Source organism: Zingiber officinale, chromosome 5A (genome assembly GCF_018446385.1).
Source record: "Zingiber officinale cultivar Zhangliang chromosome 5A, Zo_v1.1, whole genome shotgun sequence".
Taxonomy (NCBI): domain Eukaryota; kingdom Viridiplantae; phylum Streptophyta; class Magnoliopsida; order Zingiberales; family Zingiberaceae; genus Zingiber; species Zingiber officinale.
This window is the reverse complement of record NC_055994.1, coordinates 85,273,955-85,297,639: the sequence shown is the minus strand read 5'-3', so window position 1 is coordinate 85,297,639 and position 23,685 is coordinate 85,273,955. Positions and strand designations below refer to the sequence as shown.

General features: G+C 36.3%; 1 protein-coding gene across 1 annotated transcript in view; it reads left to right on the top strand.

Moving 5' to 3' along the window:
- The first annotated feature begins 702 nt into the window (after positions 1-702).
- The window catches only part of LOC121979727 (truncated transcription factor CAULIFLOWER D-like), a 46,822-nt gene continuing 23,839 nt past the window's right edge, over positions 703-23,685 (top strand). The window contains exons 1-5 of the mRNA XM_042531709.1: positions 703-884; positions 4,143-4,215; positions 6,456-6,523; positions 6,613-6,712; positions 6,828-6,869. Of these exons, the coding sequence (XP_042387643.1) occupies positions 703-884; positions 4,143-4,215; positions 6,456-6,523; positions 6,613-6,712; positions 6,828-6,869 (465 nt within the window). The remainder of the gene's footprint in view (positions 885-4,142; positions 4,216-6,455; positions 6,524-6,612; positions 6,713-6,827; positions 6,870-23,685) is intronic.

The window sequence follows — 23,685 nt, the reverse complement described above, 5'->3', positions numbered from 1 at the left end:
CCCACATTCATGCACCGTATCAAATACCCTTGGCCGAGTGTTTATCAACCCAAAAGCTTCAGAAAGACTGATCAAATGTATCATAAAGTGAGTGAGTATGATATATAATATCATCTCCAGACAATCATCAAGATCCAAGTCTTAACTGATTTCATGATTGAAATAGAAAGCTAGGAATTAGAAAAAATTTGGAGGATCTATATGGACGGATCATCAATAAGATAGTGAGATCGAGAAGTGATTTTATGTATTTCGATCGATCACAAGATGTTACTTTTGAAATTACTTTTACGTACGACGTTGTAAGGTTGAACTAAGGTAGAGACCTAGCTCCTTAATGAAATGAAACATCCAGTACAGATGTTTGCCGTCTCCCTCTCGACACGTTGCTTCCCCTGCCCAGTCCACACATCGTATCACCCTCACTGCAGTCCCATGCAGTTCCTCCTACGTACAATAATGGAACAGCAACAAGAAGACAAAATCCAATCTTTTACTAACTAAAGACTAAAGTGTAGATGAAGCACTAAGTTAAAGCAAGGAACGATCGAATGGATGAGATGAAATTCCTCTCTCTCTCTCTCTCTCTCTCTCTTCTAGCTTTCGCTTGTTTCCGTGTCATTAAATACGGATGACAGTAGCAAAAGGGCGGAGGGTGAGTTGAGTCGATCGGCGTGGAAGTAGTACTGCAGCTGTAGCGGAATGGGGAGGGGAAGAGTGGAACTGAGGCGGATCGAGAACAAGACCAACAGACAGGTGACCTTCTCCAAGCGCCGCGGCGGCCTCCTCAAGAAGGCTCACGAGCTCTCCGTCCTCTGCGACGCCGAGATCGCCGTCATCATCTTCTCCAGCCGCGGCAATCTCTTCGAATTCGGCAGCGGCGAGTAATTATCTATCTCTATACCTTTTAATTCTGTGCTTTAATTTGCTATTTATAATTAGTAGTTATTGGCGGTGGATTTTTGGGTGTCAGTAAGCATTTCCAAACTTGGAAGTAACGCTAGATTTGTTGCCGTTTCTGATCTCTTTTCTTTGTCATCCATGATGCTCTAAAAATGGAATGTATGCCATGAACGGTGATCGAGGGTTGTTAGGTTACCAAATGGATCTCTTTTCTTTGCCTTTTTCATGATTAGTTCTGAGAAATTAAAACAACCATGTTCTCTCTGTTATAAAAGAAGTTAACCATCTCTTGGGGTTAATTCAAGTAGAACAGTGAAGTCTTTCAGGCTTTGGAGTTGATTGATTGATCTATAAATTCAACTTTTGCTTTGTCTACTGCTACTGTTATTAAAAGATGGTAAGGCTGTTGAGGACATTAATAGGCAAAGAAACTAGGGTTTTGCAAATGGAATTAGGAAATTAGGGTTTTGCAAAAGGAAATGATGCTAATAGTGATGGAAAGAAAATTTTTAAAAAGTTGTTTAGAAATGCTTCAAGATCTTGTTAGAGGTCACATATATAGTCAGAAGAGACAACATTTATTTGGGGCACTATGATTTAACCCATAAAAAGAAAAAATAATATGAGCAAATAGTAAACCGTATTGAATATATTATCAATGATTTGATCAGAGATACTGTATTTATTTGATCTAATGCAACAAATACAATAAACTCCTGGTTTATTCCAATCCAAAACATTTGTACTACTTTTCTTTTGTTTCAATTTTATAAGAAATCTAGCGCATGATTAAGTTAATATTTGTTAATATATATATATATATATATATATATATATATATATATATATATAAGATATTTGATCTATAAATTTAGCACTTCTCTCTTTAAAAAATCTGTGTATATTTTTAGAAAAAAAAATATTGTTTAAAACTTATGAACAATTGGGTAGAATTTATTTCCACAAGTCAAATAATTGATGTATCCACTTTTTTCTACATATACAAATTAATACACCACATTAATTATTTTGAATGCACCATAAACTTTGTTAGAATGAGATCGATGAATTATATTGATGAATGTTTATTTTGATGATAAAAATATGTGTACAAAAAACTTATGTGATCTCAAATGAAAGGGATCTTTACCTTACTTTGATATCTCTAGGTCATTAATAACTAATACACATGCAAATGCCAAACTAAAATTGGCAATTGATTTGATTCTTTAATTTGATTGATAAATGTTTAGAAATACATTAGTTTTTATTTGCATACTAAAATTATCACTGAATTGTAAGTTTAGTTTAAATCATTACCGCATTTCAAAAATATTTACACTATCAAAAGTTGCTACACGTTGTTGAATATTACTTAGAAATGTTGTGATGAAAACAATTATTTTCAACTAAAACTTGAACATTATTTCTTATCATTTAGTGAATTTTATAATCAATTAACTACTTTATGATTAAAAAGAATGAAACTAGTCATAAAAAACTTAGTATCAGCAACTATTTATTGAATTCCATGTAATGACCTAGATTATTTAAACATTTTCCCTTAATTATAAGAATTATTCTTTTTTCATCACTAATCACCTTCCGATGCATTTTCACCTCTAAACCTCTAATCTATCAACTCATTATAGATTTTACAAATTGTAATCAAACATGTTCATGGCTTCATTATTTTTTTCTCATAATCAGTCATTAGTTAATTAATGTTAATGATTTTGACATGCTTGAATAATAAATAACTAACATAAATTTTTTTTTTTTTTAACATTGTACATATAGCCAAATTCAAACAATCTTATCTCATTCATATATATAAACATAACATTAATATGTATCTATTTTCTTGATTTATTATGATTAAACCAAGGGCTTTTTTAATTTTTAGAATGCATGCCCTACCAAAGGCCTTTTTATTCTACTTCAAAAAAAAGAGTAGGTTCATTCAATATCACTGACTTATTTAGTCTCCCTAATTTGAAGGTTAACCTGGCCACTTTTGTGGTTTTCTCTAGTTCTTAAACCTTCACAAATAACATAGGCTCGAACATTTCACTTTCAGAAAATAAGTTTCCGGTCTGTAAAAAGAAGAACAACACAGAGAAATATGTATTTTATTTTATGATCAATAGATCAGCAAAAAAAAAAAAAAAAGTGATCACTGAAGCTCAAATATTTATTTTACACCATTTATTCTATGAAGGCATGTCGAATATTCCTTTAAAAGAACAATAGAAAAGACCAAAAGCAAAAAGTAACTAGAAGAATTATGGATTCTTAGTAGATCTTATACATTCATTATCCATAAATCTCAAGCAGTAGCATTCTTTCTTACCTTGTTGTCTTTTACTACTCACTTTCATGCATGCATCCCTCCAACTAGCAGAGAAACATTCCTCTCTTGCCAATAAATAAAAAATTTTGGACTTCAAAACATGTTGCAAACTATATATGTATTCTCACTGCTGCTCCAAACCCTAACCCTAGCTGTAGCTGCAAACCCTATTTATCCATGTGTGTTCATTTCCAAGCAGCAGTGACGCTTTAATGAATGCGCGTGCAAGACAGGCCTAGTTCTTTGTTCTCCTGTTGCATCATGTCACGAGCAAATAAGTGTAGATTCTTGCTACCTGCTACAGTGGCTGAGTTCCGGGAAATAAGGGTACTTGAAGCTGCTTAATTGCATGTTTTGTCTCCCAAATTCTATTTTTCCTAGCTAGATTAATTCCTCATATTTCTGAAGTTATTCCTGTATGTAGTTATCTCTTTTCTGGTTTTTCTTTAGAGATGGAAATTAAACTATATATGTTCAGTTAATTCTTTTTCCCTTTTTATTTGCTATAAAAACTAAATGTAAAACAAAACAAAACAAAAAATTTGTGAAGAAGAATGCAGTACTGTTCACGTACGTAGGTGTCAGAACTGTTCGCAAGTCTATATATCTCCAGGTTTTCCGGAGTCGCAGTAACTGAACTTCAGGGAGAGTCAGTTGGAAAGCATTGTCCTTTCCCCCCATCGAGTTTATAAATAAGTAGATAAATTTTATGGTGATCTTAAATAATAATAATAATAATAATAATAATAAATGGAGAAAGATAATCTACCCTAAAATGTATATATATATGCTCTGATGGAATATTGTATTTTTAATATTTAGTTTGATTCTAGTTTCCAATGTTTGATTGTGCCTCTAATCTCATTTTTGTTCTTTAATTTGTTAGAATATATAAAACAATTGAGAGGTATCAGAGTCATCGATATGCTGCACAAGAGATCACTGAAGATATGAATGAAGCTGAAGAGGTAGATTGTTAGACTTGTTTATGATTGTGCTCTTTTAATGGCTCACTTTTAATAGGGTTTTATAGTACTATGGATCTTCCCAAAATCTTATTGTTATGTAGAGTTAATCATACTTTAGAAGATCTATTGACATTTGCAAGTTAATGAAAAAAAAATGATAAACCCAGCTAATCCTAGGGTGATCGATCCGGTTCCACGGAATTTTTCCACCGAAAAAAATTTCTACAAATTCATCATACCTGGGGATTGAACTGCGGGTGTATGTGTGACAACCTAGATACCCTGCGCTGTACCATAATCCCAGGGCCAACATTTGTAGGTTAAAGAAACTTTGCTAAAGTAATTAACTGATGTCAATTGGTCAAAGAATGCATCAGCTGATGTCAATTTGTTAATCATTAGTTACTTGTAAATTAGTATACAATATATGTAATAGCTGATCATTAGCAAAACTATTATTAAGTTTTTATTAATGTCAAAATATTCTTAATATTTCTATTTTACTATAAAACAATACCCTTTTAAGATTTAAACTTCTATTTTTATCCTTCTAATTAATTAAGTAATTATTTATTTTAATGGTGAAATAGAAATGCCAGACAGTATTTCGATATTAATAAAACTTTAAAAAGTATTTTAAAAAGCTAACTTTAGCATTTATATACTTGAAAAGATAGCAAATACACTTGAGTTTGTTTAATTAACCATTAATGTATGTGTTCCTACTTGAGATTGTCAATAAATGAACCACTGAATAGTTGTCTTTTACATTGATTAAGTTGCCAAACACCAAGGGAGAACTGGGCCTCTGGTGAAGCTGACGCTGAGCGAGATAACGTTTATCCCGAGGGCTAACGAAAAGGAGGATTTAGGAGAAAACAAGAAGAGAAATTGTTGTCCTCTACTTTTTTTTTTAAAAAAGAAAATTTTATTTAATAACCAAAAATAATCCCTTAAATAGCTAAATAACATTTATATATACTTCAAACTCTAAGACACAAAGAAAGAAAAAAAAAATCCTAACATATATACCTCAATTCCTAACTTGTAAAATAATCCTATCAGAAAGAAAAGAAATAATCTTATCAAAAATGAAAATTTATTAACAGACTCACAATCCTAAAATCCTTAAATGGACTCAAAATCCAAAAAAAATAAAAATTATCAGAAAATCCAAAATTATCGGATCCTCCAACATCATAAGCTTAAGAGAAAGCAAGTTAGAATTGAGGTAAGGGTACCCTAATTGAGTCACTCCAATGCTCAAATTAAATCTCCGACAGGGTAGGTGGAGAAGAAGAACAATAAAGAAGAGTCTGCTAGTGATAATTGGGAATGGTTATGTGTGCATACCTTTGTCTGCAACAACAGACTCCTTTTATATTATTGTTGCAGGAATCGAATGGTATCTCTCTTCAAGTGTTGATTGATAGAACGTCATACTCGCAGTAGAGAAAGCATCATATTGTCATATCAGATGGTCACATCACCCACATCTTGTACTGTAGAAGATCGTGTGAGGCCACGATATATCAACCATGTCATTCTACGTACTCTGACAACCCACGTGTTACCCCACGTGCCACGCCAACCCATATAATATTGAGATAGTTGGGCTAGAGCACTTGACATGTTATGTAGAGGAGCATCGAATTGACAGGATCAAGTGGAGATGAGTGGGGCGTCGTATCAGTGGCACCGAGCTGAAATGAGTAGGAGTGTCCAGTCAGAGAGGTGAGTGCAAGGAGATGAACAGGAGTGTTCGGTCAGTGGGGTTGAGCAAAGATGAGCAGGAGTATCTTGTCAGCGGTGTTGAGTGGAGATGAACAAGAGTGTATGATCAATGAGGCCGAGCGGAGATGAGCAAGAATATCTGGTCGGCTGGGCCAAGTGGAGATGAACAGGAGTGTTCGTCTCAAATTGGCTTAGCCGAATAAAGGAGTTTCTCATCTTGGATAGGCTGAGCCGAATGAATAAGCTTCTCATCTTAGGTTAACCAAGTCTGAATGGTGGATCCTCTCGTTTCAAGATAGTCGAGCGGAGATAATTTTGTTGACCCATCTTCACTTTGACTTCTATCTTAATATGGATATTGATCTGTTTTGATACACGTAGATGCTTCTAATATTCCTCATATTATGTAGTATCTTTTATCTCTTATGCTTTATAAAATATATGAATATACTCGATTCACCGATGCTTTTTTAAAAATATATATATATTTTTTGAAGGGAAAAAATTGGTACCAGGAATTCTACAAGATGAAAGTAAAATACAACTCCCTTCAGTGCTCATACAGGTTTAGTTTTATTTGAAATAAAAACATTTTAATGTGCATTTATCAATAAATATAAGATTTTAATTAACTTTAATAACTTATTTCTTTAGGCATTTGCATGGAGACGACCTCGGACAACTTAAAGTGAAAGAACTGCAACAACTTGAGCGACAAGTTGAATTGGCATTGTCTCATATCAGGCAAAAAAGGGTTAGTTTTTCTTAATTAAGTTATTTTTCCTTTATTGTTGTTGTTATTGTTTTTATTTCTCTTTACTTGGCATTATAATCTGTCTTAATTACTTCACTTAATTGATTTCTTGCAGATAAAACTATTGGTTGATAGGATTGATGAACTGCAACAGAAGGTAACATTTTTCTTCTTTTTTTTTTTTCAATATTTTTTTGTTGTCACCTGTGGCAGCATGATCTATCGATCTCTAGCTCCCATTCTTATAGTGCATTAAAGCTCAAAGGAAATAATTAAAGGGATAATACAGTTATTTGGTGGAGCAATTGAAAGATAATTAAAAATAAATTGTAGAAAGATTTAAAATATAGCATTATATATATTAAACAACAAACCAACACAAAAATGAAGATTAAAACTCACTGCAAATTAAATAAGCTTATCCTTAAGGATATTGATTAATCTGACCTTAAAACACTTATCCTTATTATTTTGGGTCTCTCTATTTCATGACAAGTGAATAGGTAAAATTTTCAATGTAACCTTTTAGTTTTAATTTATTCTCAAAGGAAATATTTTGAATACCCTTCTCTCTAACTTCTTATTTTCTCTCTTCTTTTTTGCCTTCATCGAGTGACTCTCGGTGCCTACCATGATTTTGATCTTTAAAGCCATAGTCGTGAGAACCAATATACTCTCAATAATTTCAAAATTTAAATTGCACATAGAAAAAGGATCATCAATTTGTAGGCATTTCTTCTTCCTCATTGATTAGCGACAATGGGACCACAACTTGTAGAGGACCAACCCATTGGTGATGGTGAAGGCTTTGCTCCTAGGAGTGTAAATGAACCGAACCGAATAAAATTTTATGTTATTTAATCTTATTTCCAAAGGTAGTCAAGCAAAACCAACGAAAGTTTAAAATTAATTAAGTCGTTGAAACAGTTTCAAGCTTGGATTTTGTTTAATTAGCTTGAACTTAATTCGAGTTTGCTTGAGTTTACTTTGAGCTTGACCATAGTTTAGTTCTTTTAAATGCTATCAGCTCTTATTTGAAGCTTATTTAATTGTTTAGTGTTGTAACATTTTTTTAATCTTGTTTTGGTTTTCAAGTTTGACAATACAAACTTATTTATTTATTGAGAATTTTTTTATTTATTTGCAAGTTTGATAAGAGTTTTTATTGTAAACATGATTCCCAACATTTGTTTATGAATATTATTCATGAACATTATTTATTGGTTCACAATCTCTATTTATAAATATTAATGAATTAAATATGTATATATTTAAACTTGTTCATTTAATATAATAAATTATTTAAACATGTTCATATATATATATATATATAAAGTTATTTAAACTTATTTATTTAATTAACTTTGTTCATATTGAATGTCATGGCCCTAATAATTATCAATTATCGAATATCAAATTTATTCACAAACATCTGATTTATTAACAATTATAATTACGCCCTAATAACAAGATCTTAGAGTACATAAGGTCGGCAATGGTAGTGGGTACTCTTGTAAAGAACACAACATGTTTTGTCATATGCAGTGCATACAAGATGGAGCTAGCTAGTGTCTCTAGGTGTGCAACTTCTACTTTAGAATCACTTTACTATAAGCTTATACTCAATTTTTATAATTATTAAAAGATATAGTAGGTTATTATTGGCATCCATTATAATCACAATCAATAGTACGCAAGATTTTTTTTTAATAAACAAAAATTCATTGATCAAATTGAAATATACATCCTACTAGATTTGATTAGTATTATTACAAATCAACACCACTAATATAACTTATGGTTAATCACCACTACATCAACTAGTTACATTCCTTCTATGTCATCTCCTAGTATCTATTGTTGAAGAACTTAAGTTAGTGAGGGAATGACACAGAGCTTAACAAGAACAATGAACAAGAATTGAATTTAAGGCGTATAAGCACTTTCGTTAAAGAGTTTATTACCTCCTCTGTCTTGCTAGACCAGATTATGATAGCAATCTTTTCTATGATACAATAGATTCTCAAATAATAAAGTAACAAGTTCTTTGGTTGCTTGTATAAGAATATAGAAGGATTGTAATTAGTTTAATCTGGCCAAGAACACTTATTTATAAAGTTCCTAGGCTTAACAACTGTTGTTCTAGCCTTCAGACATCAAACAATAGTGTTGGTTCACAAAAAAAAACACAACTGCTTGCTCAAAATTTGCAGCATTGTACTAAAAGTGTTGCACTTGTTCTATGAACATTGCAACATTTTAAAGTTGATTCCAATTTGACTATTATTGCCCAACCTTTGTAACGCTGCATCCGAACCAGCTACTCCTTAGTAATGTTGCAACGTGACTTCCAATGCTGCAGCATTACACTGCAACTTTCAAACTTGTTTTGATGCCTTTTAACAGTTACAATACAAACTAAACTTCAACATTCCCCCACTTAGTTTGCAATGTAACTCCAAACTAACACTTATTGATATCACACATAAAAGAAAGTGATTTTCATCTTAAACTATATATCTTATAATGTAAATAAGTCACAAGTCCATAGCAAATGATTGGTGGCTCATTGTTTAAATCAATATTCAACCATGCCTTAAACTTATCACATATATGAACCATCAATGTCATTCTCTGATTCACACACTTTTAAGCAAGTTTACTTGCCATGTGCTCATCCTAATTTCATAACCATTTACAAAATCTCTACCCAAAAATTTTGTTAGAAGTGGCACCACTTCTTATGATTACATAGGTGGATTCATTATCTCAAGTCTTATTAATTGACCTAATAAAATACTTCTGAGATAATTCCATTAAGAACCTAAGTTTAACATAGTCACTTAAGAATAATAAAGTATGCACCTTGAACTTGGAATCGTACACATGAACCAAGTGCTCACAATCATTTAACAAATTATTTTTACCCTTTAAACCTCTCAATCTAGGATGTACTAGAAGGAGGTTGGATTCCCATCATTAAATAACTTTAGATTAGGGGTTACAATCCCATTTCAGATGTTGTTAAACTCACCAAATCTCTTGCTAATGATTTGGTAAACAGATTTGCTAAATTCTTATGTGTTCTAACAAACACAATAGAGACAACATCATTATTAAGCATTTCTCTAATAAATGCATGCCTCATACTAATATGTCTAGATTTTCCGTTATACACTTTGTTCAATGCTCTAGACATAGTAGCTTCGTTGTCACAATACATGGTTATAGGCAACATTGGCCTAGGCTAAAAATCTATATCAAGTAATAGATCTCTCAGCCACTCAGATTCTTTACAAGCCGAGGTTAACACCACAAACTCATATTCCATTATGGAATGAGTTATTAGTATTTGTTTCTTTAAGGCCCAAGAAACAGCTCTGCCATCAAGTAAAAAGACAAAACCACTTATAGGTATTTGATCACTTATACTAGTTCTCCAACTAACATATGAAAATACCTCTAGAACACAAGGAAAATTATTGTAGAAAATGTTTAAATCTCTTGTCCTTTTGAGATAACCAAGTACTCTAGCCACTGTTTTCCAATGTTCTTTGCTTGGACTCTTTATATATCTAGCTAGTCTATACACTGCATAAGATATATCAGTTCTTGTACAACCCATAGCATACATGAGCCTTCTAATGACACTAGCATATTCAAGTTGTGCTACTAGATTACCATCATTATCACAAAGTTTGATGTTTAGATCAAAAGGTGTACTCGCTTCTTTCACATTCAAATGTTGATATTTCTTTAAAATCTTATCAACATAGTGAGCTTGAGAAAGAACAAAACCCCACTATGTTTGTTATTTTTTATCCCTAAGATAATATCAACTTCACCAAGATCTTTCTTTCATTTTGAACTTAGAAGATAGGTACTCCTTAGTTTCAAATATACCCTTTGTGGTGTCGCTTACAATTAGCATATCATCAACATGGAGACAAATTACAACTCTACTTTTACTAGTGAATTTAGACTAAATGCACTTATCTGCATTATAATATATAAAACCATTAAAAAGTAGAACACCCTCAAACTTTTCATGTCATTGTTTTGAGGCGTATTTTAGACCATATAGAGACTTTACTAATTTACACACTTTAGTCTCATTTTCAAAAAGCACAAAGCCTTCTAGTTGATTCATAGACACCTCTTCATCTAAATTACCATTTAGAAAGGTTGTTTTCACATCCATTTGGTGAACATGAAGTTTCAAAATGGAAGCTAAAGATAAAATTACTCTTATTGAGGTTATTTTAGCTACAGGTGCATACATATCAAAGTAATCAATTCCTTTCATTTGTCTAAACCCTTTAGCTACTAACTTAGTTTTGTAGGTGAGAATGGTTCCATTGGTAGTTAGTTTCTTTCAAAACACCCACTTACAACCAATAATCTTGGAGCCTTGTTGTAGATTAACTAGAACCCAAGTACCATTAGATAGTATTGAGTCCATTTCATCATTTATAGCCTCTTTCCAAAAAGCAACATCCCTAGAGTCCATGGATTCTTTATAGGTCTTAGTGTCTTCCTCTACACTAAACAAAAATAAAATTTTGTTTAGTAGAGAATCCCTAGTACATTCCACAAGAAACACATTGTTTTGTGACCATATAAAATCTGAAGAAAGATGTTCATTCTTTCTTTGTCTTTGATTTCTTCTAAGTTCACTAGAGGTGTCGATTTCATTGGTTCTTGAATCACTAGAAGTCTTTTCATGGAAAGAACTTGATGCACTAGCCGGAGTCACTTTTTGAAAATTGCACATCTCTTGATTCCACAATGATATTGTTTTCAATGTCAAGTAATCTATATACCTTTGAATTTTCAGCATAGTCTACTAGCACACTTTTAAGTGCTCTAGGTCCTAATTTTGTTCTTTTGTTATCCGGAAGTCTATAGTAAGTCACACATCCCCAAAACCTTAAGTATGATAGGTTTGGTTTTCTTCCTTTCCATAACTCATAAGGACACATTTTAGTCTTTAAGTAAGGAACTCTATTTTGGGTACGACAAGCAACTAACAATGTCTCACCCCATAAATTAGTTGGAAATCCTAAACTTAATAACATGGTATTAACCATATTATTAAGGTTCTATTCTTTCTTTCAACCAAGTCATTTTGTTATGGTGTGTATGGTGCACTAGTTTGGTGCACTATACCACTTTCTTCACAAAAGTTTGAGAATTCACTTAAGAGATATTCACCTCCTCTATTACTTCTCAAAATTTTAATCTTTTGGCTCATTTGGTTTTCTACAAGGACTTGATATGTCTTAAAAAGGTTAAATGCTTCATCCTTTGATTTCATCAAGTACATATAAGTAAATTTTGAAAAATCATCTATGAATGTGATGAAGTATTTATTACCCCCTTTTGTTAGTAAACCATTAAGTTCACACACATCCGAATGGATTAACTCAAGAACTTGATTTGTTCTTTCAACTTTAGGAAAATGCAATCTAGCTTTTTTTTTGTTTGTATGCATGTTACACACTTATTTAGTTCATTATGATCACTATAGTTGATTAGTCCATTTTTAAATATAAATTTTAACACTTTATGATTAACATGTCCTAATCTACCATGTCATCAATAATAAGAAGAGTCAATCATATAAATAGAAATATTATTTATTTCATTGATACTCAACTTAAACATACCATTACAAGTATATGTCTTCCGATCCCTATAAAAATGGCATTCTTAGACAAGATTGCATTGTTGGACTCTATTACAACCTTCAATTCTTTCTTACTAAGGATATCCATAGAGGCAAGATTCTTAATTACATTAGGGACATAAAGCACATTGGTAATAACCAACTTCTTGCCAGATGTGAATTGAAGGTGCACATCACCTTTGCCAAGAACATTGGCCCTTACACCATTTTTCCTAATCACTTCATGTCCTTCAAGCACTTCATATGTCTTGAATTAATCTTTGTCACTGCACACATGTACGGCTGCACCTAAGTCATACCACCAATCCTTTGATGAGGAAGGTGTTGCCATGTGGAGTTTGGTTAAGACACCAAGTGTAACCATAGCTATAATTTATGCACTTTCAATAGCATTAGCACTAAGAGCATTACTATTTTTTTTATTTCTTTTTGGACCTACATTCAGCCTTGTAACATCCCTTTTTGCCATAATGGTAATAAACTCTACTCTTCTTCTTCTTGTCATTAGAAAACATATTTTCAAGTTTCTTTCTTTTATTAAATCTATTCTCCTCAACCAAATTCATTTTAGGATCACTTTCCTTTTCTTTCTTATGCAAGATCCTAGCACCTTCAATTCTAAGGTGTTTCAACACACTATATATGGTCAAAATTTCAGAAGCATAAAGTAATTTATTTTGATAATCATTCCATGAAGATGACAACTTAATAATTATGACACCTACTTGCATAGATTCTGAAATTTCTATCCCATAGCCCTTAAGTTTTGAAACTATCACTTGTAGATTATGAACTTGATCCATTAGAGGAGAATTATTATCATCTAACTTAAACTCAAAATATTTTTTAATAAGAAACTTATCTGATCCTTATTTTTGGGTGGCATATTCACGCTCCAAAGTCCAGGTCTCTCTTGGATTCTTCACCGCTGTGAACAGATCATAGAGTGTATCCAAAAGTGTGCTGAGGATGTGACCCCTACACAACACTTCATCCCTCCTTCTTGGCCCGTTGCTTTAAAATTCTTCCAAATCATCATCAATGGATGGTTGGATCGTAGGAAGATCAAGGTTGAGCATGTAAGCGACCTTTGAGAAAGAATATCGACTTGTCTTTCCATTGATTGAAGTTTGTTCCTGTCCCATCAAGCATGCCTAGTTTCACAAAGTCTTGATCCATAACCTTGATGGCAGATTCTTGAGTGGACTCCATGGTTATGAATAAATAAACTTTTTAAGATTTTTGAAGAACTTGAGTTGGTGAGGGAATGACACAGAGCTTGAACAAGAACAATGAACAAGAATTGAATCTAAGGTGTGTAAGCATTCCTTAAAGAGTTTATTACCCCCACTATTTTGCAAAACCATATTATAATGGGCAATCTCTTCTAGGATATAATAGATTCTCAAATAACAAAGTAGCAACTTCTTTGGTTGTTTATATAAGAATGTAGAATGATTGTAGTTAGTTTAAATTAGCCAAGAACACTTATTTATAGAGTTCTTAGGCTTAATAACTGTTGTTCCAATGTTTAGACATCAAACAATCACATTGGTTCATAAAGAAACACAACTATTTACTCAAAATTGAAATTTGTATTTTACTTTTTTTTGGAAAATAGTCCAACGCTGCAACGTTGGCTTTAACGATGCAACATTGTATTGAAAATGTTGCACTTGTTCTATGAACGTTGCAACGTTTCAAAGCTAATTCCAATTTGACTGTTGCTTGCCAACTTTTGTAACACTGCATTCGAACCGCCTACTCCTTAGTAACGCTGTAACATGAGTTCCAACACTGCAACATTACACTGCAACTTTCAAACTTGCTTTGATTTCTTTTAACTATTATAATGCAAACTAAACTTCAACATCCATTATTCAAATACTATCTGATACATCAGGATATAATTGTATGTATTGGAGTAAAAGGTGATAAGGTGGTCCAGTATCATCCTCCCCCCAGCTAGATACGGTAGATAAATCATAGGGGGCATTTTGGCCCTAATACAGCGGTCCTTTGCATGGAGAAGACAGGCATCCAACGAGGCTTTTTGCACCCGTTGGGATATAACTATATGTATGATAGATATAGAAGATGTATGCACACCTTCAAAGGTTATTTGTCACTAAGACAAGTGGTCAGGAGGATACAAGTTTCAACAAACCATAACATTTGACTCGAGTATCAGAATAAGACATTTTATGTATCAAAACAAAGCTTATTCAAAGATCTATATTTGTTATTGAGTGATATCCATAACTGACTAGTTTCATATCAATAAAACATCATTTAGGGCCTTTTTGGAGGCTCCAAATAATTTTTTTATTATTTTTAATAATTTTTTAATTTTAGGATTCAAGGGTATTTTCATCTTTTGCAAGTTAAGGTTTTATGTGTATTAAACAATTATTTAGTTGAGGTTAGAATTAGTTTTTGGATGAATAATATTTTTGGACATGCCATTTGTTTTTCTTTTCCATGTTTCCTGATATTCTTCTGAATCAACAGGTTTTAGAAGATTATTTTCGACGTTCATAATTGAACCAATATAATCAATATATTTCGTAGGATAATTACTTCCTACCCTGTGTTAGTTGGTATTAGAGCCTTTAAAATGTGATATCGCCATATTAGCATGACTTCCCTATGCCATTGAGAAGGAGTTCCATAGGAACGCAAATTAGCAAGTGCATGGGTGAGGCCCCACTGAGGTGATAAAATCCTCTTCCGAGTTTCAACCCCCCCACCCACCTCTACAATTATTATCTCATGTACTTACCAACTGAGCTAACCCTAGGGACTAGTATCAAGGCCTTTAGATCCCATGGATGGTTATCATGGTCGTGGCAGGCATGTACTGGCTGAGGAAACCTCACACCGTGATCGTAGCACCAAAAATGAGATACTTGAAAATTACAGAGGCAATTCATAAAATTAACCCAACATCTAGCGGCGTGGGATTTTGAAGATCATGAGATATTTTATCATGATTCTGATTCCTCTTTCAAAAACTCATATTGTAATCGTACTTAGTTCCAATAACAACATGGTCGAGAGGAGGATCATGTAGACTTTGATTTTTGGATTGATCTGTCTGAGTTTTTTGTGGTCAAATCAACCCTTCACAAGGAAGAGAGTGCTTAATTCCTTCCATGTATCAAATTGGAAGATGGAGTTTAAGGATGCAACTATTGCTACTTAATCCGCTAAAAAGGCTAGCATGGGAGCTAGAGTTGCTGCCAAGTTGGAAAGCCGTGGGAATGTTTCTAGAAAATCTTCAAGTGGATCATATAAACAATCAACATATGTTATCAAAACTGGAGGCCTCAGTTGATACGGGATGTTACAAGCGGATCTAAAGATGATGTGGTAGTTTATAAACTATATTAAACTTATTTTCACTCAAACAGTTAAGTGAATCCACGGCGGAATCTTCCATTATCAAAAAATTCATAAACTACATTAAGCTTATTTTCACTCAAGCAGGGGCCCAAGGAGATACTCAGGGCTTATATCAAAAAATTCAACCAGGTGGTCATGGACGTCCCCTGAGCCACCCCTGAGATTCTGGTGAGCATCTTTTCTCAAGAGTTCACAGACAACGAGTTCTTTCGTTCCTTGATTAAGAAACCTCCAAGGGAGTTTGATCATCTATTTGATCAGGCAACCAAGTATATTAATGTAGAAGAAGCTCAATTCGCACGGAAGTAGAAAATCCCCACACCCACTCTGGCATCTACTCCCAAGCGTCGAGTTCCCCTCCCTCTTCCTCATAATTGTCCCCGGGCAAGGCAGCCACAATAGCATGAGCCCCGGCCGCAAGCTATCTAGCATGTGGAGGATGGGAAAATAAGATTCCTTGAGCCCCCTAGATGGGCTCCATCAAAATTTTGTACATATCATTGAATGGAGACACACGACACTCACGATTGTTATCATTACAATCTAGAGAAATGCTAGGCGGGTAACCAAGGGGTCCATCGTCGTTCGTCGTCGCTTAACTATCAACGCTATTAACGGCCAAATGGCCCACCCTAAATAAATTACTAGGGCATCAAGTGGCGCCAAAGAATGCCCCAACAACAAGAGAATTGGGCCCAGACCCTAGCCTGAGTGCAACAGGAGCATCCCTCAACGTGACAAGAGGACAACTATAATAATGTTGCTAAGGGGGATATAGGGATGATTGCTGGAGGCTCGACTGATGGAGACTCCAATCGAATGAGGAGGTAGCATGCCCGCCGACTAGAGATCCATGCAGTCGGCTGCAGCTAGGAGTGGGCACAAGGCCCTAGATTAGTTCCGGACCCAAGGATTTAGAGGGAGTAGAAGTACCCTATGATAATATTTTAATAATTAAGATTGTTATAACCAAGTATAATATATACAGTATCTTTGTTGATACAGGCAGCTCAGTCAACATCATCTTCAAGGAGGCGTTTGAGCGGTTGCAAATTGATAACTAAGACTGAACTCTTGCCTATGATGACGTCACTATACGACTTCACGGGAAATAAGGTTTAGCCGCTCGGCTAGATTAAGCTGGTCATATCTTTAGGGGAGGAGCCCCTAATGAGAAGCGTCAACCGACTTTTATTGTGGTCGATACGCTCTCAGCATACAATGTCATTTTGGATCAACCGACCCTAAATAAAGTATGGGCAGTTGTTTCAACTTTCTGCCAAAAAAATGAAATTATCTATGGACAACCAGGTAGGGGAAGTTAGAGGAAACCAACTAGTAGCATGCAAGTGCTACATTGATGTCATCAAAATTAAAGCTAACATCGCCCAAAAAAGCTAGCGGCTGGAAGTTAACACCATTCGGGAGTCACCCCCAACTTTGATCTACGAAGAGACAGAAGAAGTGCAAATTCGGCCCGACTAATCGAAAGCTACTACTCAAAAAGAAGCGGACCTATCCCCTGAGCTTAAAGTAGAGGTTATTGCATGTTTAGCACGTAATAATGATATCTTCGCCTAGGAGCCCAAGGAAATCATGGGCATATTACCAATAGTTATGAAACATGTGCTTCATGTCCGATCGAATGCTCATTCGATCAAGAAAAGAAAGCAAGATTTTGATGCCGAACAAAATAAGATAATCCGGACGAAGGTAGACAAGCTGCTGGAAGCTAGCTACATCCGTGAAGTATAATCTCTATGCTAGCTGGCTAACATGGTCCTGGTATCTAAGATAAGAAATAAGTGGCGAGTCTGCATTGACTTCTGATATCTAAATAAAGCCTTCCCCAAAGATTATTACCCCTTGTTGCGCATTGACCAGGTGGTGGATTTCACCTCTGATTGTAAATTAATATACATGCTGGATGTCTATCAAGGCTATCATCAGGTCTCGCTAGCCAAAGACAACCAAGAAAAGGTTAGTTTCACCACCATTGAAGAGACATATTGCTATAATATTATGTCGTTCATACTCAAAAAAAATATATGAGTTATGTAACAACTTATGAATAAGGTGTTCCGAAAGTAGATAGGGCAAAATATGAAAGTGTATATGGATGACATCCTAATCAAATCACGTCGGGCGGCTAGTTTACGACATTGTCTCGCTTCATATCAAAATCAACTGATCAGAGTTTACCATTCTTCAAGATAGATACTTCGTACTTCGTCGGGCTACCAAATTTTAATAGGACATCGAATGCGATAAGACATTTGAAGAATTGAAAAAGTATTTGTCCTCCCTGCTAGTACTCGCTAAAGCAATAGAAAGTGAACCTTTATGGGTATACTTATCTGTTACCAAGAGTGTTGTCAGGTTGGTGTTAGTAAGGCAAGAGGGGAAAGAGCAGCAACTTGTATATTTCTTAAGTTATTTATTAAAGGGTGTCGAGTGTCATAACACCCACTCAAAAAGTTAGCTTATGGACTGATTTTAGCTGCTCGAAGGTTATGTCCTTATTTTCTCTCTCATCTAATCATTGTATTAAGCAATAGCACCTTGGGCTGAGTGCTCGTCAACATAGAATCTTCAGTACGGTTGATCAAATGGACTATAGAGCTTAGTGCAAAGCATGTGGGGGCCACCCAGGTCTTAATCTACTCAAATTCTTAGTTAGTCGCTCGATAATTATCGAGTAATTTTGAGATTAGTAATGAACATCTCAAGTTGTATGTGAAGGCATTCAAGAAATTAAAGGTAAGATTTCAAGAGGTTATTTTATAACAAATTCCCCGATCGGAGAATCAGAAACCAGACAACTTAGCCAAGTTGGCCTCCTCCATAGTTCCATAGATCCTGGATAAGCCCATGGAACAAACATTATTGGTAGCCCATATCGAGAGGTAGGCTGACTTGGAATTACAAAGTGATTAGAGAATGCCTTTAATCTCATTTCTTCAACAAGGAATCTTACCAGCCGACCAAGAACAGACACGTGTGATGAAAAAGAAAGTTGGTCATTTCACTTTGATTGGGGATAATATATACAAAAGGGAGTTTTCCCGTCCTTTACTTAAGTACATTGGACTAGATGACATGCAGTATATTTTACAAGAAGTACATCAAGGTTCATGCAAAAGTTATTCGGGCGCTCGATCGCTCACTCAAAAAATCTTGCTGGCTAGGTATTTTTGGTCTACTTTACAGGTGGCTCCAACCGATTGGTATCAACTTGCTTATCATGTTAGAAGCATGAAAATATTCCTCACCATCCTACAGAGTTATTGAATGACTCGATTATCTCCTGCTCGTTCGATCAATGAGGCATGGATATTATGGGGCTCTTTCCTATGGCACCTGCTCAAGAAAATTTTTTGCTGGTAGCAGTAGATTATTTTTCTAAGTGGATGAAAGCTGAGCCACTGGCCAAAATAATCGATTGGATGATTATCAAGTTCCTCTAGCAGAACATTGTCTGTCGATTCGAGATTCCATACAAGATCATCTCTGATAGTGGAAGGCATTCTAGGGATGAAAAATTCAAGAATAGTGTTCAAGTTATGGCATCACACAAGCCTTTACATTTGTATCATATCCTTAAAGCAATGGTCAAGTTGAGGTCACCAAAAGGGAAATCATTAGGGGACTTAAAACTAAGCTTGACCATGTTAAAGGAAGCTGGGTTAATTAGAAACTATCTAGTGTGCTATGGGCTTACTGTAGCACCCCACGAGAAGCAACAGGTATAACTTCTTTTCACCTTGTTTATGGTGGTGAAGTAGTTGTCTCAGTTGAAGTTGGAGTGGAATCCGACTGGAGGTAATATACAATAAAGATAATGTCAGCCGGTGCCTTATAGAGCTGATCTAATAGAGAAGATCACAGACAAGGTAGCAGCTTGGCTGACGACATATCACCAAAGGATGAAGTAAAAATATAAGAGAAGGGTTATTTCGAGATTTTTTCAGGTGGGGGGACTTGGTCTAGAAGCGGATCAAGTTGGTCGGGGATGTCAAGAAACTAAAGCCACAGTGAAGTGGGCCATAAAAGGTAATGCAAAAGCTCACCTTGGGTTCCTACTACCTCCAAGATGCAGATCGGAAGAACTTGGAGTGGTCGTGGAACGCAAATCATTTGTAGTCCTATAGGGCTTAAGAGTATGCTTGTAATGTATTAATGTAGCATGTTGAATATTTACACTTGATAAAAATGCAGGTATTTTATCTCAAATGTCCTATATTCCAGACTCATGAGTTATTTAGTTGGGTTATAAGCGAGCATGATCTCGCGCCCTGTCCTAGGCTCCCAAGTCATTCGGCCAGATTATAAGTGAGCATGCTCTCGTGCCACGTTCCAAACTCCTAAGCAGTTAGTCGGGTTATAAGTGAGTATGCTCTCGTGCCCTGCCCTAGACTCCTAAGTGGTTCGGCCGAATTATAAGCGAGCATGCTCTCATGTCACGTCTCAAACTCCCAAGCCGTTCAGCCAGGTTATAAGCGAGCATGCTCTCGTGCCAAGTCTCAAACTCCTAAGTCATTCAACTAGGTTATAAACGAGCATGGTCTCGTACCCTGTCCCAGACTCTCGAGCTGTTCTGGTGGGTTGTAAGTGAGCATACTCTCGTGCCACATCCCAGACTCCTAAGTCATTCAACTGGGTTATAAGAGAACAAACTTTTGACCCATGTCCTAGACTCCAAAGTTGTTCAGTGGAGTTATAAGCGAGCATGCTCTCACACCACGTCCCAAACTCCCAAGTCGTTTGGTCGGGTTATAAGAGAGCATGCTCTCACACCACCTTCCATACTTCTGAGCCATTCAGTAAGGTTATAAGTGAGAATGCTCTTGCACCCTGTCCCAGACTCCCGAGTTGTTCGGTCGGGTTATAAGCAAGCATGCTCTCATGCCGTGCCCCACAGTCCCAAGCCGTTTAGCTAGGTTATAAGAGAGCATGCTCTCATGCTACATCCTAGACTCTCGAGTTGTTTGGCAAGGTTATAAGCGAGTATTCTCTCGCATCACATCTGAGACTCCTGAGTCATTCAGCCAGGTTATAAGTGAGCATGCTCTCGCGCCCCGTCCCAAACTCTTTAACTGTTCAACCGAGCTATAAGTGAGCATACTCTCATGTCACGTCCCATACTCCATATCCATTTGGCTGGGTTATAAGTAAGCATGCTCTCGTGTCCTATTCTAAACTCCCAAGTTGTTTGGCCTAGTTATAAGTGAGCATGCTCTTGTGACACTTTCTAGACTCCCAAGCCGTTTGGTCGAGCTATAAGTGAGCATGCTCTTGCACTCTATCCTAGAATCCTGAGTCATTCGGTAGGGTTATAAGAAAGCATGCTCTCAGCTATATCCCAGACTCCCGAGCTGTTTGGTGGGGTTATAAGTTGGCATGCTCTATCGCCATGTCCTAGACTTTCAAGCCGTTCGACTGAGTTATAAGCGAGCATACTCTCATGCCACATCCCAGACTCCTGAGCCGTTCGGCTGGGTTATAAGCGAGCATACTCTCGCGCTCTATCCCAGACTCCCGAACCATTCGACTGGGTTATAAGTGAGCATGCTCTCACACTATCCTAGACTCCCGAGCCATTCGATTGGGTTATAAGCGAGCATACTCGCATGCCACATCCCAAACACCCAAATCATTTAGCTGGGCTATAAGTAACCATGCTCTCATACCCTATTCCAAACTCCCGAACCATTCAACTGGGTTATAAGTGAGCATGCTCTCGCACTATGTCTCAAACTCCTAAGCCATTTAACCAAGTTATAAGCAAGTATACTCTCACACCATGTCCCAGACTCCTGAGCCATTCAGTTGGGTTATAAGCGAGTATGCTCTCGCTCCATATCCCAAACTCCTGAGTCTTTCGACCGATTTATAAGCGAGCCTGCTCTCACGTCCAGTCTTGGACGCCCGAGCCATTCGACCAGATTATAAGCAAGTTTTCTCTCATATTTAAGTATCATATTCACATTCCATCCGGGTTAATTTCTCACCAAGCGCAGGCCACTTGGATGATAGAAGAATTATTTCTCTATTTCGCTTGGTCTAATTATGTTGGTCAGTCAAATCATATGCGTGCTTGCTCACTCACACGTCTACATATCAAGTTTTTATGTCGATCGGCTTAATTATTCTGCTCGGCTTAATTATAGAGGAGATCACTTACGCATGCAAACTCTTAATCTCCTAGTTATTGAATATTTCTTGTGGAATGACATTCACTAAGTCTTTATTTTACAAACCCAAGGGATGTGTCAATAAATTAGAAAAATACACGAAGAGTCAGGTATGATTTAACAAATGTCAATACATATTTTACATTTTAATTTCATGTCCTCCCTTTAGTTGGTGCGGGGCACAAAGATAACCATAGTATGCATTTAATCGAGCTTGCTCAGGAGGTCTCTCGGTAGAACATCTAAAATTCATTGGTGATTTATGAATCACCTCGATGGCTCCGCCGATAGGAAGCCTCCATCACGGAGTTGTTGGGTTATTCCTTCAGCTCCATGGGTAAGCATCCTAATGGTGTGCTTGCCAAATTTCATACCAAACTCGTGAGATTCGAGATAGGCTTTCGGTCAGGTCTCAAAATGTTTGTCCTCTCGGGCCTAGTATGATGCAGTTCAAACTTAGTAGATTCTAATTCAACCTGCATTGATTCCAATTGGGTTTCTTATGTATCCAAGTTCTGCTGTTGCTCCAGATATAACAAATCCTTGGTTGACAATTCTTTAGTTCGCTTATCTGATCCTGAGGTATGAGAAACTTCAGTTCCTCCAATAGGGTAGTTTTTTGTACCATGTATGATAAGGCCTTGGCTTTTATAGCAGTTTTTGCTTGGAGCTTGGATTCACTGGCATTCAACAGGATTTCCAGTTTTCTTTTTTCTGCCTGTTAAAAATCCACCAGCTGTTAGAACTCTCTCAAGGTCCTCTCCATTTCCAATAATAGCCCAGCTTGGGTGTCCACCTCTTTCTGTAAGTTGATCACTTCAGAGTTAGGGATGGTCGCAGGAGGGAGTTCTAATTCCTCCACACACTCTCTTAGGAGTTTGTTGTCCTACTCCAAGTCCACCACTAGATGGCTTAGGTTCATCCCGACAGCATAAAGATGAAAAGGACAACATTAAGAGGTTTTACTAAATAAAGGGAGTAAAATTGGGAACTTATCACAGTTGCGCTCTGGGCATATTCCCCCACACATACAGAAACAGAGAAGTCCCTTGGCCATCTTCTCACACTTGTCCAAGCCTCAGCCAACAACCCTTTCAACTTCACCACTCGTAAGATGGCGGGGAAGTGGAAACCATTCTCTATTGGGATGGCAAACCAAAAGTAAAACAGAATTGGTGGTCTGGGTCAGAATGGGAACCTAGCCTTGAAGAAGAGGCACCCGGGGTAAGGGCCTATTGGTGGCACTGGGTGTGTGGAAGATGAGGGTGTCTAAGTTAGCTCAGCCAGTCAGGGAGGCCGAGCGGATGATGAAGGCATGGTAATATGCCCAGTGGGTCGTGAGAGAATGGGCCCGGCCGGAGGAGGACCAGTTATGAGCAAGTTTTTCCTTAAGCAGGGGGAGCTTGGGGTGTAGTAGCAATGGTCTGCTCGACCCTCTGTTGCCTGAATAGAGCTTGTGTGTCCAGTCAGCACCTTTTATGCCTAAAGCTAAGTGGTGCATTAGAGTCAGGAGACTCGGGGGGTAGGGATAGCCGATACTTGAGGATGGCCGGAGTGTGAGGCTCCTCGCTTAGCTTCCCTCGCCTCCAAAATTGTCTTCCCCAGTCAATTCAAGGTAGCTTTATCTAGCTTAATGGTTGTCGAGCAAATAGCCTTAGATACAGTTTCCACTACAAAGAGAAATA